We start from the raw sequence: 15656 nt of genomic DNA, 5'->3' as shown, positions 1-15656 counted from the left end.
TTGGGGAGCATCCTCTGTCTGAGATCTTTCCATCCCTTTTTACACTCTCCAGCCTTATATGTTGACCTGTCTGAGTTCGTTTCCTAGAACTCTTCTTCCATAGGGCTTAATTGGAACCTTGGGTTTACTAGGAATCTTAGAGAGTTTGAAATATCCAGTGTGTTAGATTTGCTAAGCTTGTTAAATTCAGTGGTTTTGGGGGAAGATGATATGGATACTAGGGTGTGGGTTCCTAATTCTGCAGGGCTTTTCTCATGTAAGTCTTTCTTGAACTCCCTTGTAGCCACTTACCCGTCTCCTTTCCCTGTGAAAGAAATTTGGTACGCTTCCCCTTCTCCCCTCTTCCACCAAAAGTTATTGCCTTCTGTTGGGAAGTGTTTAATGGTTGTATTAACACTTGTAGTATGATCCAAAGCAAAAGACCAAATTGGTGCTTGCCCCCAGCTGGTGTTTTTTATGTAAGTTGAATGGTGAGACTGTTTTTCATCTGTTCATCTCCTGTCCTTTTATTGTCTGCATTTGGAATGGTTTTCTTCTCTTTTTGGGTGCAAGTGGTCCCCTCCTGTTATCTTGGAAGGGTTGTTTAATCTGTTTGCTTTTAGTTGCACTAAGAGGAGGGGTAGACCTTGTGGAGATGTTCGACGGCAGCAGTGGTCTGGTCAGTCTTTGAAGAAAGAAACCTAATGATTTCTGAAGGCAAGAAAGAATCAAGGAAGCTTTGATAGTGGTAATAACTTTAAGAGTGGCACACTGGTCTAGAACCTTGAGTCTTTTCTCTGGTTTCAAGGTTGACAATTTCTTCAAGTCTTGGGGTGCAATAGCTGATTCTTCCTCTAGAAGACAAAAAGTTTCTGTGGAGTGGGCACTACCAAGTTGTGGTTGGAAGAAGATGAATTTTGAGGGTAGTTGTGGGTAATCCAGGTCTATCAGGCATTGCTGGGGTAATAAAGGATGAGAAAGGAAATATGCTCTCATTGTACTCGGGCTCAATTGGGGTGGGCAAGGTGATGTAGTCAGATCAGAATTCTTGGCAGCAGTTTTTGGGGTGGAGAAAGTAAAGGAATTGGGTGTTGAAAGATTGATTATTGAAGGTGACTTGAGAACAGTGGTGAGTTGGCTGAAAAAGGAAGAAGGAATAACTGGGAATTTAATAATTGACTTCAGATGGCTCAAAAGGCTATCAAGAGAAATGATATTTCAAGTCAATTGGGTTAGAAGATCTGCAAGCAATTTGGCAGATGGTTTAGCTAAGCAAGGGGTTCTATTTTATCTCTTCACAACTTCTTGTTGTTCTTTTTTTATCTAATTTAAAAGGATTATTTTGTGTTGCTGATCGAAAAAAAAAAAGAATTGGAGGCATATTACCCCTATCAGTGAGGGAAATAATCTTTCTCAACAGTTAGAATGATTAAATAACCTCTTCAAGTAGGGAATAGAGTTTCTCAACATGATGCCCTGCATGGCTTCCTTTGGCTCATCAAGATCTTATGACAACATTGATATCATTACTTAAAACAGTATATTCCAGAGTATTTATTCATTCTGAGTTTTCAATACATCTTTATGTTGACTTTTGAACAGAAATACATGGTTATGTATCTTTGCTTTTGCGTTATGCTTAGAAGGGATTAATATTTCAGGGGCACTGCGAGCTTTACAAGGAGAAGTTGTCAAACAGTTCTTGCAGCACATCTTCTCTCTATTGTGAGGGTAATTGCTCCAATATTGCCACATTTGGCTGAGGATGTATGGCAGAGCCTTCCTTTTGAGCACACTACAGAAGATGGCTTTGTTGCCAAATTTGTTTTTGAGTCAAGATGGCCAGAATCGGATGAGAGATGGTTCTCCATGGCTACAGAAGATGTGGACTTTTGGGCAAAAATTTTGGAGGTATTGATCAGATCCTTACTGTTTCACTCAGTAAAATAAAGATTGTTTTATAGATTTTCAAATTTGAGTTTGATATGCTTGTTTTCTATCAGCATTTAAAAAATAAAGTGCAATAGATTGTCAAATTATGCCTTAGGCTTATAATAAGGTAATTGCTAGCATCATGGGCTTCATCATCACAGATCCCTTAAATCACAAAAGGGGAACATTTAACACCTTTTAACTCAGTATTCACATGAAAACCCATATTAACTTTTTAATCTTTGTGATTTAAGGGCTCCATGGTGGACAAGACCCATGGCATTAGAGCATTACTTTACTAATAAATATCTTGTTCATATTTATCTCTTATGGAAAATTTTGTTTTCCAATCCATGAGAAAACTTGCTGATGTTTCCATCACAACCAGATATTCTTTAGCAATTGTGTCATGAAATTTCTAGGGAGATTGGTTCTCATAAGCAATATATTTGGAAGGGTAAATTACAGACAGCCATCCTGTACATTGGGGGTAGTGACACTTAGCCGCCTGAACCTTGTTTTGTGACAAAGCCCCCCCTAAAATTTTGGATTTCAACACTTTGTCCACACCATTGGCATTCTGTCAGTTAACTTCATGAGCTATTCTGTTAAACATTTTTTAAAACCACAAATTACCCTTATATTATCTTATGAGGCCATTTGCTCTTTTAATTAACTTAGTTTTTCTAAAATCCTTGCACACGTTTTTTTTTTCAACCGTCTTTCAACAAAGTTCATCTTGAGCACACTTTGAGAATGATCAATTCGTTTTTTGATAAATAGAGTGATCCATTTATCAATGCCTTGAGAATGATTTTTACTTTAGTATTATTATTTTCATAATTTTTATATATATATGTTGCTGTCAGCCCATAGAATCTCGAATGGGAAACTTAGCAATTCCACTTCCACTGTCAACCTCATTAGTGGGTTAGGGGACAGAGTGTTAAATCTAGAAGTTCAGAGGGGTATTGTTACAAAACAAAGTTTGTGGGGCTAGGTATTACCACCTCCAAACTATCGGGTGGCTATCTGTAACTTACTTTATTTAGGGGTTCAAGTAACTCAATTGTAAACATCAATCTCATGAAATTCTCAATGTTTTCATGACTTTTTTGCATGGTAATTTAAGAAATATTTCAATTTCCTAAAATTTGATTCCTAACAAGTTTTGGTGGGCTTGGTTTGGGGAATATACAAGTGAGAAATAGAGCTTTGTTGGTGAAGTAGTTGTGGAGATTGTCTATTGAGAAGGACAAGCTGTGGGTGAAGGTGATTGTCAGTATTTTATGGTCTTGCGGCTGATGTTTGGGATGCTGGTGTGGGTGAAGGTGATTGTCAGTATTTTATGGTCTTGTGGTTGATGTTTGGGATGCTGGTGTGCTGCTGGCTAGGGCTACAAAAGCTTTGGAAGTCTATCCATGCTATCTTGCCATTGTTCCTTAACCCTGTTAGGTATAGTCCTTGCTCCGGTAATTCTGTTAAATTTTGGGAGCTGGTTTGTTTGTGTAACTCCTCCCCTAAAGATTTATTCCTTTCCATTGTGATCTCTAATCAGAAGGACGAACCTATTGCTTCCTCTGTGTCTCCTTCCAATTCCACTTTCGGGCTTGTGTGGGACCTTGGCCTTGGAAGAGGTCTTCGTGACTATGAAGTTGACAGAGCCTTGATTTTTTTTCAAAACCTTGAGGGTTTCTATTTAGATCCTTCTTCTAATGACTGTTGGATCTGTACTCTTTCCCCTTCAGTCACCTTCATTTGTGCTTCTTTCTTTCTGTCCTTAATGAGACTAGTAGATAATGGGGGCCAACCTTTTCCCAAGAAAGAGGTTTGGGGTAAGCCTATTCCATATAAGATTGGGGGTTTCTGCTAGGAAGTTTTTTTTTTTTTTTTTTGTTTGGATAGAATTAATACATGTGAGCTTCTTCAAAGGAAAAGACCTAATTGCTGCTTGTCCCCTCATTGGTGTATTCTTTGTAAGGTTAATGGGGAGTCCACTCATCACTTGTTAATCTCCTGTCTTTACATTATCGATTTGGGAATGGTTTTCTTCCTTTCTTGGACAGAGGTGGATACCCCCGCCAAATGTTCAAAGGCTGTTTGACCCTACCTTTGTTAGATGGCAAAAGAAGAGGGAAAAAACATTTTGGAGATGTTTAAGGGCTGCAGTTTGCTGGACTGTTTGGGAAGAGAGAAATGAGGGGCTCTTTGAAGGCAAAGAAAGAAGTAAGGATGCTCTAAGTGAAGCCATTATAGTTAGGGTGATCCATTGGGTGAAATTAAAGATATTTGGTGGAATTCCTGCTGTTGATTTGATGAGGAAGTGGAAAGAAGTGGCTGACTCTGGGCCATTGAAAGGGTTAGTTGAGTGTACTTGGTATCCCCCTGCTGATGGTTTCATCAAGCTGAATTTTGATGGCAGCAGTGAAGGAAATCCTGGACCATCAGGTACTGGAGGTGTTTTCAGGGATGAGGAAAGCAATATTGTGGCTGTTTTCTCTGCTCCCTTTGGTGTTGGGGATTCGTTGAGAGTGGAAATCTTTGCTGTGTCGGAAGGAGTTCAGACATTTGACACAAGGAATGGAAGTCAAGTTGAATTGGGTTAAGAGGGATGCCAACTGCATGGCTGATGCTTTAGGTAAATAAGGGGTTGGGAGAAACACTTATTTCTGGGTTATATTGTAATTTATTTCTTGAATCTATCCGGGAGAGTTACGAGGGTTTATCTCCTCCTTTTTTATGTACCTTCCATTTTTCTAAATTATTAATGAATTTCAGTTATTGATCAAGAAAAATTATTAATTAGTTATCAGAAAAAAATTGTATTATCTTTTTGGTAACTTCCAAATAGAAACAAGGGCAGATCAATTTATCCAAAGTGGAATATGCGCATTTGAGATAGGTAATTAACGATGAAAGATGTTATGAGCTGGCAAGGTCATATATAATTATAATGAACCAAGTTTTTCATCAACAAGAACTAAGATAGAAACATTAAAGATCAAGAAGACAGAACCATTGTTGTATGAGGGAGAATTGGAAAGAAAGGAAAGATCTTACCGGAAACTAGAGGGCAAGAAAGAAACAAGAAAAACTCCAATTACACCAATCCTTGGCACCACACATGTTCAATTAGCAGGGTGGACTTCCCTTTTACAGATTTTAATCCAATCTTAAGAACTACTCAGAAACAGATCTCACTAGAACTAAGAAAAACATATCTAACCAGCAGGGACTCTAATATGGAATTTAATTCATAAACAATTCCAAATACCAACAATAGCAAACTTCAAATCCCATAACCAATTCACACACCTATTTCTCTGGATTAGAAAACATCAGATTCATTAGGTGTTGGTCTTATTGGAATGGTAAGTGAGAAGTCTATTGATGGCAACAAATAAAAAATGCAATTGGATTCCCTGCAAGCAAAAACTTTGCACACACTGTGAAAGCATGGGAATCCTGCCGCACATTGGGAACATTTCCCCATGAATTTAACATAATGTAAGGGAGATATTCCCAATGTGCAGCTGGATGCTATGTGAGCAGAGTTTTTGCTTGCGGGAGATCTGGACAAAAGATTTAATTTCCAATTTAGGCCATAAGATTAGAGTCTAATTATTGTAGTGAATAACAGAGATGAACTCATAATTTCAGGCTTTTCAGCTTTCAAAATTTTCTAAGACTTTGCTAGCAAAACTAAACCATTGTTTTGGAAACTGGACCAGACTGGGTAGTTGAACTAGGTAGAACCAAACAGAACCCTCTCCAATTCATTGAATACTCATATTTTGGAGGTTGAAGCACTGCGTAAAGCAGAAAAACCAGGGAAGGGTCCCTTTCTGGTTCAATGTCCTGTCCGGTTTTCACCATTGCTCTTAATTGTTCTGGTTCTTGAAGATGACCCAAGCTAGTCAAATATGAAAAGCCCAGGTTCTAACCATCTGAAATTCTTGGGGAATAGAAGTTCAATTTCTTTATGCTGTAAATGTTATGCATACCAATTTAAAATTTTTAGTTATAACTCTTTTGCATCATATGAGAAAATCTAAATTCAGACATCTTTGTCCAGCTGAGAACTGAGGTGAATAAAGTTCTAGAAATTGCTCGTAGTGGGAAGTTAATAGGTTCGAGCTTAGATGCAAAAGTACATCTGCATTCTGCCAATGCTGACATGGCATCAAGATTACATGGAATGTGTATTGCCAGAAATGACGCAGACATGTTGCATCGTATATTTATAACATCACAGGTATGTTGGTTTCTGGGACACTTTGGCACTTGAAATTTACTCATTAGCTGAAATGAACCAGAAGTCAGTTTTCCTCAGTTTTCCTTTGGTTCACTGGTGCGTTAAGTTATTGCATCTATTGATTTGATGGGGAACCTTTTGGGGTGACATAAATCAGAATTACAGTTTACTGATGAACCTAATGGGCAATTAGAAAAGCTTACACTGGCTGCACAGGGTTTTCAGATAAGTGGATGCTTTTTTATGTTTTCAGATTCACCCATTCAATGAGTTAAGTAGAGGTGATTATTCCTGGCATGGCTAGCTAGTCAAGCTCAGCCTACAAATTTCCAAGGTTGGACCTTGGTTTTGTGTCGAAGCCTGATCCTGCATCAGGCCCAGAAATTTGTGGAATGGGCCTGGGCCCAAAAAGTTGGCCCATTTGGGCCCCAAGCCTACTCTAGAATATACATATATTATCATTTTCATCTAACTTTATGGGGTTGGCTACATGACTTGCACCATTCTGTTCTGTTCAGTACCATATTCATTGTTAAATTAATGGCCCTTGAATCATTTCTTACTTTCTTTTTTTTTATTCATGGAACTAGACAACAGGTGTAGCCCATCCTCCATGCCCATACCCCCCTCCCCCGTGAAATCCTGGTGGCACTGGGATTTGAATCATTTTTTACTATCTCTACCTAGGTCTTTTTTATCTTCCCCCAACTCTTAGCCCCTTCATTTCTAATCTTTACCTTTCTAGTTTTCCCATTCATCCATCTCAACATTTTCATTTCTGCCATATACATTTTCTGGACATTTTTCTTGACGGTCTAATACTTTACCCCTTCCATTATCCCAGAATAGTACTGGCCAGGCTGGGCCTAGGACTGATTATGCCCCTTGAAATAGGTACTAAACCTGTCCCAGCCCTTTCCAAGATCACCCCTAGCTTTGATTCAAGAATCCAGATCAATTGCTGAAACTGCTGCATAGTTTAGTTCAGACGGAATTGGAACCTTAGAATTGGTATTAAGCCCTGCCTTAATCAATCCAAGTTCCTAACAACTCACAGTTAACCCATGATCTCTTTTAAAAAAGGAAAAAATGAAAAAGGAGAAAAAACCGCAAGGCACCTCTAATTCTGTGTGCTCAGCAGCACTGCATGACCAAATTGCATTTCCTTGTGGTCGATTTGTTATATTTAAAGTGATCTCACTCCTTGAAAATAAAATGAAAATTGCAGGTTGAGATTCTTTCTTCATTGGAGAGTGAATTGATGGAAAATATTCCATACAAAGGAGATTATCTTATTGGAGGGAAGAGCAGAATTTGGATTGGTGTTTCACGTGCTGAGGGTTCAAAATGTGAAAGATGCTGGAATTACTCACCCCAAGTTGGTTCCTTTTCTGAGCACCCAACCCTCTGTAGTAGATGTTATAATGTTATTGGTGCTCAACTACTTCCTGCTGTGGCAGCAGTTAGCTGAAGCTAAGCCTGTAGAAAACTTAAAGAAGCTTAAATCAGTTATAACTCAGCCAGCTGTTGTCTGCTACCAAGGCCAGGATGTTCCTTAAAGCTGTCCCGCCCAGTCTATCTTTATGGTTCTCTTCATAATTGGATAACTCCAAAATCATGTTTCAAATTCCTTGAATAAAGTCATCAAGCTCAAACACGTTTCAAGTCATGGAGATGCTGAATTCGGCATAAGCAAATAATGTATTTGTGTAAATTATCACGAAAAAGCTTGGAATCACTCATAGGGCACTAATATTTGTCATTTTTTTATAACTAGCAGTTGTGTATTATATATTATCTCAGATTATTCAAATCCAGTGGTATTTATGTTGCGCTGTTCAGTACAGAAGAATCAAAACATGCTGTCCAATGATATTTGTTGTCAGTGTTTAAAAGACAGTTTTAGTAGTAGTGCCTAGGCTCACTGACAGTGCTCATTTTTATGGGTGCACCTAATCTAAATGCAGGTTTATCCTTATCTGCCTTTCCCCCCGGTTGGTCATCTTTCTTATTGTCATGTTTCGATGAGACGTTGAATTTAATTTTGAATACTTGATTTACTTTATTGTAGGTTGCACTTGTGATGCTTAGAGTTTAGACAGTTACCTGTAGGTTTTGAACGTACAAGGATACATTTGTGTTAATAGCATGATACTCTTAACCGATTAAGATAACATATTTTCTTCAGACATTCAATAAAATTGGAATTATATTAACATATTGTTACACTGGACTAAAAGAATGCCGTGAGATGCTGATTTCACTTTCCTGATCCTTGGCACGTCTTTTTTCCTTGAATTCACTGTAGAAACATTTCGCCACAGATGTATTTTGAACAATAAAATAGTAGGATGCATTTCTCAAGTACTGAAAGATGAACAATAAAAAAATTGGCTGTTGTTTTCTTGTTTTAGGGATATATTCCGTTTTTTGAAAAACCAGGAGCCCACCCAATTGATAATTTGTTATTGAAAAGTACTTGATTTCTGACACAGATTACTCGCATATTGTTTTGAACACAAAATGCTTATTAACCGCAATGTTATTGCAAAATGAATCCAGACACTACTCGCATATTGTTTTGAACAGAAAACAGAGTACTCGCATGTTTGTTAAGGGAGAAGTAGTTTCCAAATTCTGCATCAAACAAAATGATCCAGACATCAAATAAAATAGTTTAAAAAATCTGCATCTGGTTGCATGCAATTTGGAGGAAAGGAAATGCAATATAAACTGTTCAGAAATTGATATCCAATAGAAAAATGAATACTTTCCTAAACGTGACTGGGACGTTATATTCTATTGGAAAATGCTTGTATTTTGTGGTCATTTACCATATACACTGGAAAATAGTAGCAGTTTTTGAGGAAATCGTTCATTTCTCTCTTACAGTTAATAATCATAATGTGTCTCCATTGTCTCATAAATTACATATTTACTCTCTAATAACACTATTCTCTCTCTCTCTCCCTTCAGTTATATCACTTAAATCTCTTTTAATCCCTTTTTGTTCTATCTAATAAAGTAGGATTGTTAATTAGATTGATTGGATTAAGAGCCAACTTAAATATGAATCCTAACTTTGACTTATACTAACATCAAACCGCAAATTTTCCCACCAATACATGGGGTGAAAAACTTGATAGCAAGAGAGTTAGAATCTAATAAATCGTACATACCTTGGGTCATTGGGGTAGATGCCCTTATATAGATGAGCTGCGTGGCTTTCACAAAACACCTCCGAGATTCTTAGCCCACGTTGTTACCTACACCTACGAGGTATGAGATGGACCATGATGCATGATGCAGGTTATCTACACCTACTTCGAGGAAGGCTCCTGCTCCCCCTCCTACCTCCAACCTCTTGCAGAAACGAGACGGCAGCTGGGTAGGTCAGAATCCATTACACTTCCCATTATTCCAAGTGAAGCCCGCTGTTTTTACTCCTACTGGAAGAACTCTTTGAAGAAGCCCAAGGCAAAGGATCTCCATAAGAGGGACATGACATATGAAGAGAAGCAGCAACTCAGCAATAACCTTCAGAGCTTGCCTTCAGAAAAGCTAGATAACATTTTCTAGATTATCAAAGAGAATTCTTCCCTCTGCCAGCATGATGATGAGATTGAAGTGGACATTGATAGCGTTGATACAGAAACATTATGGAATGGAACTTGATAGGTTGGTGACCAACTACACAAGAAGAGTTTGAGCAAGAACAAAAGGAAAGCTGAATTAGCCATGCAAGCTAGGTAACAGAAGCATAACAGAATGTAGTAGTGAATGTAGCCGCAGCCATGGCGGAACCAAAAAAAAAAAAAAACCTTCCAAACTCTTGGCTTATTTTTCTTACCTAAAGCTTACGTGAATGTATTCCTCTCTGACCAACTTTTTTTATTGAAAAAACGGTAATTTCTACTGTAACAGAACATTCTGGACTTAATGGAGTATAGAGGGGAAAGACGAGAGAGAGCGGAAACAAAAGAGGAAGAAAAATAAGAAGAATCAAAATCTTTCCATGTATGGCTACATAGGTAGGCGTAGAGAAGAGAACCATGAACCAAAAGACGAATTGTCCTGTCGCTCGAACTAGACTTAGTGACTTACCATCTTCTCTCTTTCTCACCACTGATCATCTTTAGGCTGATTGACAACGAGGGTGGAAAGATCAACGAGTGTTCTTGAAGAATGTGTTTCTCTTTTTCACTTTTAATGAAATTTTAATAAGAAATTGTAATGGAGGATACAGACTAAACCAGATGGCTGGTGTGCAACGTTTTACTCTTTCAGCCGTCAGCACAGACCATTTCTTCGTATCGCTCTACTTGTTCGTGAGTTTTTCCATGTAAATTGTAAACGTTTTCCTCATGGGGTGTGAAAGAGCAACAGATGCGGCAGCCATTGATGAGATCTCTAGTGACTTGGATTCAGGTGTGAGTTCGCTCCGTTTTAATCAAATCTAAACAATCTGCTTTGTTGCTTCCCCTTCTGTTTTGAGCTCAACCCCAGTTCTACATCTATGTCATTTGAGCCATATATGAGCAAGAACTCACAACCCTCATAGTTCGGAAAGTCTAGAGGATTAGCCGGAGCAAACTTTAGCTTCCCTGTTCGACTGTCTACACTCCCTCCCTGACCTATACTCTTTTTCTGTTTCCCTTTTTTTTTTCATTTTGAAAAATTGAAGGAAGATCATGGATAAAATAGTCTTTTTCATCTCTTTATTAATCGCTCAGAAAATTACTCTATCGACAAAGTCCTTTTAAGTAGCTTAAGATATTTGCCCATGTTAAAAATGAAAACATATAAATTAAAATGGAAAAGACTATTTTACCCGTCTTTTTAAAACTTTCAAAATGAAGCATTTGAATAAAAGATTATTCAAACATTAAAATTTTTAAATTACCCTGGTTCCACTCATCTTCGTCTGTCTCCATTTAAATTTCTAAATTTCCGATTAGCTGTATCCTCTTGTTTTCTTGATTCATGTACGAAGAACGCATTTTCTGGTATCGTTTCAAGATCAGCTCCTTGGAAGTGGAAGATGAACTTGAGAAAACCAGAATTTTTTTTTTTTTGGCAATGCGTAACAGAGATCCAAAGTGTATGGCCTCTGATAAATCATCCCTCTTTAGTTTCAGCCAAGCAAAGTAATCCACCAATACATTCTTTACACTTTCGTAAGGCTTCTGATCAATGTAAGTGAAGGCGGAGCCCAAGTCAATGACGCAACCACCGGTGCTATGGGGTTGTTTGGACGTTTCCTCCTTTGATGACTACGTCGCTGCCAAACCTTATAAAGCTGGAAATCTTCTTGGAGAGAGAAGATTCTACCAAACAGTAAGAGAAGCGTTGGATAATCTGGCCACCCAACTGGGTTACTAAAGAAAGAGTGCCTCTATTCGTTCCCAATATCCCACTAATCTCCATCACTAAATTGGAAGCTTTGGTTCAGATTGCTACAGCCAAAGAATTCACCATTCTTGGCCTCAAGGGATTGATTATTAGATGGAAAAGTGAAGGTTTGAGAAGAGAAGAAACCTTTGGTTTTGGAATCCGTTCCCCTAGAGGGCTAGAGGCCACCCGACGTCTCTGTATTCCCCTATGGTTAATATACTATATTTTTTCTTCCTTCTTTTCCTTTACAGGGAGAAATCTATGGGATTACGAGGCTGTATTCTTTTGATTTCTGTGTGCTTTTCTTCATTGTTTCTGTAATTTTATTCAAATTTTCTTTGTTGGAGCTGACGAAGAAGAAAGGAAGAATAAAATACAAATCGAGCTTCTTTTCTCTTTCTTCTATGCCGACGTCGAAAAGATGTCCACTTCTCTCTTTCTCTCTCTCTCCTGCCTCCGCCCTCCCCTGTCATTATCAAACGCATAGTGGATTGATGCCTTTGCATGATATCATTGTTGATTGTAATGTTTCTCTTTATAAATAATTCAGCTTTAAATATAATACTATTAATATATTTATATAATTTATATGTATTTTTAAAGCATGCATTTATATCCAAACTATTCAATACAATACCCAATACCATATTTTAATAGGGGTAGCAATTTTTCCCGTCCCCAACGGGTATCCAAGCTCCCTGACCTGATGGGGTCGGGCATGGGGGTTATTTTGGCAGGGTCCGGGTTGGAGATGGGGCGATCCCTGAATCCCCGATCGGGTTTGGGAACGGGGATGGGGAATGCAATCCTCGCCCTGACCTGACCCCAATTAATATATATATATATATATATATAATATAATAATATATAATTATAATAATTATTATTTATTTTTTTAAAAGATTAAAACTTAAAAAAATAGTAAAACACTAAAACCCTCGACTGCAAAACACAAAACACTTCACCTTTGAGTCTTTGACAGAGAGAAGAGAGAATTCTGTTTCTGAACCCTAACTTCGTGCCTTCGTCTTCCTTTGTCTTTGTCATCGATTCGTCGACCGCCGTCGCTGTTGCTACTCGCCCGTCGGACATCGAACAAAGGACAGAAAAGAGATACTCAAAGAAGAGTTTCAATTCTTTAATCTTCCTTCAACCTTCGTCTATCGTCACCATCGCCTGTCGACTCTCTCTCTCGCTGACCTCAACTCTCGCAACGATCCACTTTCTCTCTCTCGGTCTCAGACTCTCAATCTTAGATTCTCAGTCTTTCTCTCAATCTCTCTCTTTGTCGTCGACCTCAGTCTCAGCCTTTCTCTCAATCTCTCTCTTTGTTGTCGACCTCACTCTCAGTCTTTCTCTCAATCTCTGTGGAATTGGGTAATCACTCTTAATCTGTCGGGGATTCAAGTCTCCGACGGGGAATTCATCCCCATCGGGATCAAGGATGGAGGGAGGATTCCTTTCCCTATCAAGGATCGGAGACGGGGATGGGGTGATTTGGGAGTGAGGGTCGGGGTGAGGGATGGGAAATGTAATCCCGCCCCGAACCTGCTCAGTTGCCATTCCTATACTGTAATGATTATAAAGACCCAAAAACTTTACAATGTTCGTATCCTGTTTTATTCTAATAGTGATCGTCGGTCGGTCCGAGAGAGACGACCCCACTAACAATAAATCATCAGAAAGTGACCATTAGTGTTGCAACCCATCAAAATAATAACTCATTACCCCCAACGTCCCAACCGTTTAATTGCCCCAACGCTATGACTAGTAAAAATGGCAAACGTCATTCAAGGCACATGGCCTGCTCTCTCTTACCCACTTGATACTAAGGTCCCATTTGATTGGTGGGAATAGGGGTTTAAAATCGGAATCAAAATAGGTTATTCTAATTCCAATTATCATTTTCATTCTCATTTAAGGAAATAGCCATTTCCTGTTCCTCTTTAAAAATGAAATTTCATTACTATTCCCATCCCTATTCTCATTTCTATTTTCATTCCTGAAGGACTAATTGGAATTAATGAATCATTTTGATTCCAATTTCAAAGAATTTCTATTACTATTGCAAACCAAATGGACCTAAAAATAAGATATTATAACACTGATAAGTCAATAAGTGACTAGATTTGGAGAGAGACTGATTGCATATATAGTACAATACAGCTTCAGATTGTGCATGAACATCCCATGTTGGGGAGCCTCTCTTACTTAGCTAAAAAAGAAAGTTTCTACATTTAATTAAATTTCCACTTATGATATCATCAACAAACAGTAGTACATACGTAGGAATTAAACTAGACACGTGAACCATTGATGGGATAGTTGTCAATGCAATCAAACCATGGCCCATTGTCCTTCTCATCCAACAAATCCCTGAGGCACTCCCATACCACACTAGCGGCTTTCCACCCTGTCCCCAACCCAAGCTGCCACACCTTATCACCCTGCTTCACCATCTCCTTTGCCTCCATGTAGCCCAGCTCGTACCACATGGCAGCTGAGGACTGATTTCCAAACCGATGGAACGTCATGATGGCTGCTTCCATCTCCCTTTCTGTAAGCTTCAACCCACTGCCTATTCTCCTTATAAATGGTATTCCTGACACTGGTAAACAGAAGTGTTGTATCACAGATCCGAAGTTGGGAACGTAAATATCTCCAGATTGGTGTATCATCAATCGCTTCTTCAGTACATAAAGAGTGTAACGAAGCTTCTCTTTTATGGGCAAGATGGACGCACCAAAGAGAGTGATGTGCGACCTCAGAGTCAAGCCAACAAACTCCAGGAAGTTCTGGTCGATGTTTACCCCAAGTTTGCCTTGGGAATCCTCCTCTCGCATCACAGAAAAGTGAGCTTTATCGATGGAAGCTATTTGGGATCTTACAGTTCGAAACAGTTTGTATTTGGAGGTTTCTCGGGCTTCGTTTCTGTTTGTAAGCAAGATGGCTGCACCACCCATGCGGAAGGTGCAGTTGAGGAGCAACTTGGATCGCTCGTTGCCGGGGTACCACCCGGCGGAGAGGATCTCGGTGCTAAGAATGACAGCGTTAGAGTTTTTGTAAACCTTTAGGAGATCACTGACGAGAGTGAGAGCAACTGACGAAGCACTGCAACCCATTCCAGAGAGATGAAAGGTCTTAATGTCATCTCTCATGGCGTACCGGTTGACGATGATGGAAGGGAGAGAAGGAGATGGACAGAAGACGGTACAGTTAACAATAAGGATGTCTATGTCAGCAGGAGATATGTTGGTTTTAGAGAGAAGGTCGTCCATGACAGGGAACAGGGCCATGCGTACTTCATTAATGGAGTCCTGCTGATGGGATCTTAGTGGGATGTAGTGCAGTGAAGGTGGGAAGTAGGTCTCTTCTCCTTGTCCAGAAGAAGTGATGATTTTGGCCATAAAATCCACGGTTTCTTTGTTAAAGATATTCGCATTGGAAACAAGCTCAACGAAGAATGATAAAGGGACCCTACAGAAGCCCGGTGGCCTGAGACATGAGTAGTCCACCATATAGATAGAACAGGTGCTTGAAAGAAAGCGTTGAACTACTACAAGGAACAAAACAAAATAAGATAAGGGGAGGAGTTGGTAGATGGGTCTCCATTTGTTTAGAAACAGAAAAGCTTCCATCAAAATCATGCTCAAGAAAGTGGAAAACCTGATGAGATAAAAAAAGACTGAATATGCATGGCGCATTAAGTACTTGGAAGTGTGGAGATTTAGCGCTGAACCAGCAGCCTCCATGGGGGGAGGGGGGGAGAGAGAGAGAGAGAGAGAGAGAGAGAGAGGTGGTTATAATGATATTGGAGCCTCGAGATGTCTATTTATAATAGGTTTTTGTATTTTGTATTATTTTGTATGTATTTTTAATGTACAAATTTGTATTTGTACTCTTTCCAAACTCAACAATCACTGCAAGCTAGAGGTGAAAATTGGGTCATGCCGCCTGCGGCCTAGTACGAATTTGGACTGGCACGGCATGGCCTGACATGATGGTCCGTGGGTCGTCGAGAGAGTCGTGCCACCCTGTGACCCATGTGCCAACATGGCCTAGCCTGCCGCACGACTCATATATTATTTGTATATAT

The 15656-nt window shown here is 39.1% G+C and overlaps 1 protein-coding gene and 1 pseudogene across 1 annotated transcript in view; one reads left to right on the top strand and one right to left on the bottom strand.

Annotated features, from left to right (window-relative positions):
• OVA2 (tRNA synthetase class I (I, L, M and V) family protein) overlaps positions 1-8144 on the top strand; it is an 84264-nt gene extending 76120 nt beyond the window's left edge. Inside the window, exons 20-22 of the mRNA XM_088981463.1 lie at positions 1641-1890; positions 5987-6166; positions 7395-8144. Of these exons, the coding sequence (XP_088837589.1) occupies positions 1641-1890; positions 5987-6166; positions 7395-7637 (673 nt within the window). The 3' untranslated portion in view covers positions 7638-8144. The remainder of the gene's footprint in view (positions 1-1640; positions 1891-5986; positions 6167-7394) is intronic.
• Positions 8145-13857: 5713 nt separating this feature from the next.
• On the bottom strand, positions 13858-15312 carry LOC148864081 (3-ketoacyl-CoA synthase 6 pseudogene; annotated as a pseudogene).
• Between the last annotated feature and the right edge of the window lie 344 nt (positions 15313-15656).

The sequence above is a fragment of the Nelumbo lutea genome, chromosome 3, assembly GCF_056320005.1.
Source record: "Nelumbo lutea isolate HS-2025 chromosome 3, American lotus-T2T, whole genome shotgun sequence".
Classification (NCBI taxonomy): Eukaryota; Viridiplantae; Streptophyta; class Magnoliopsida; order Proteales; family Nelumbonaceae; genus Nelumbo; species Nelumbo lutea.
Note: the sequence above shows the minus strand (reverse complement) of the source record. Positions and strands in the feature narration are given on the sequence as shown.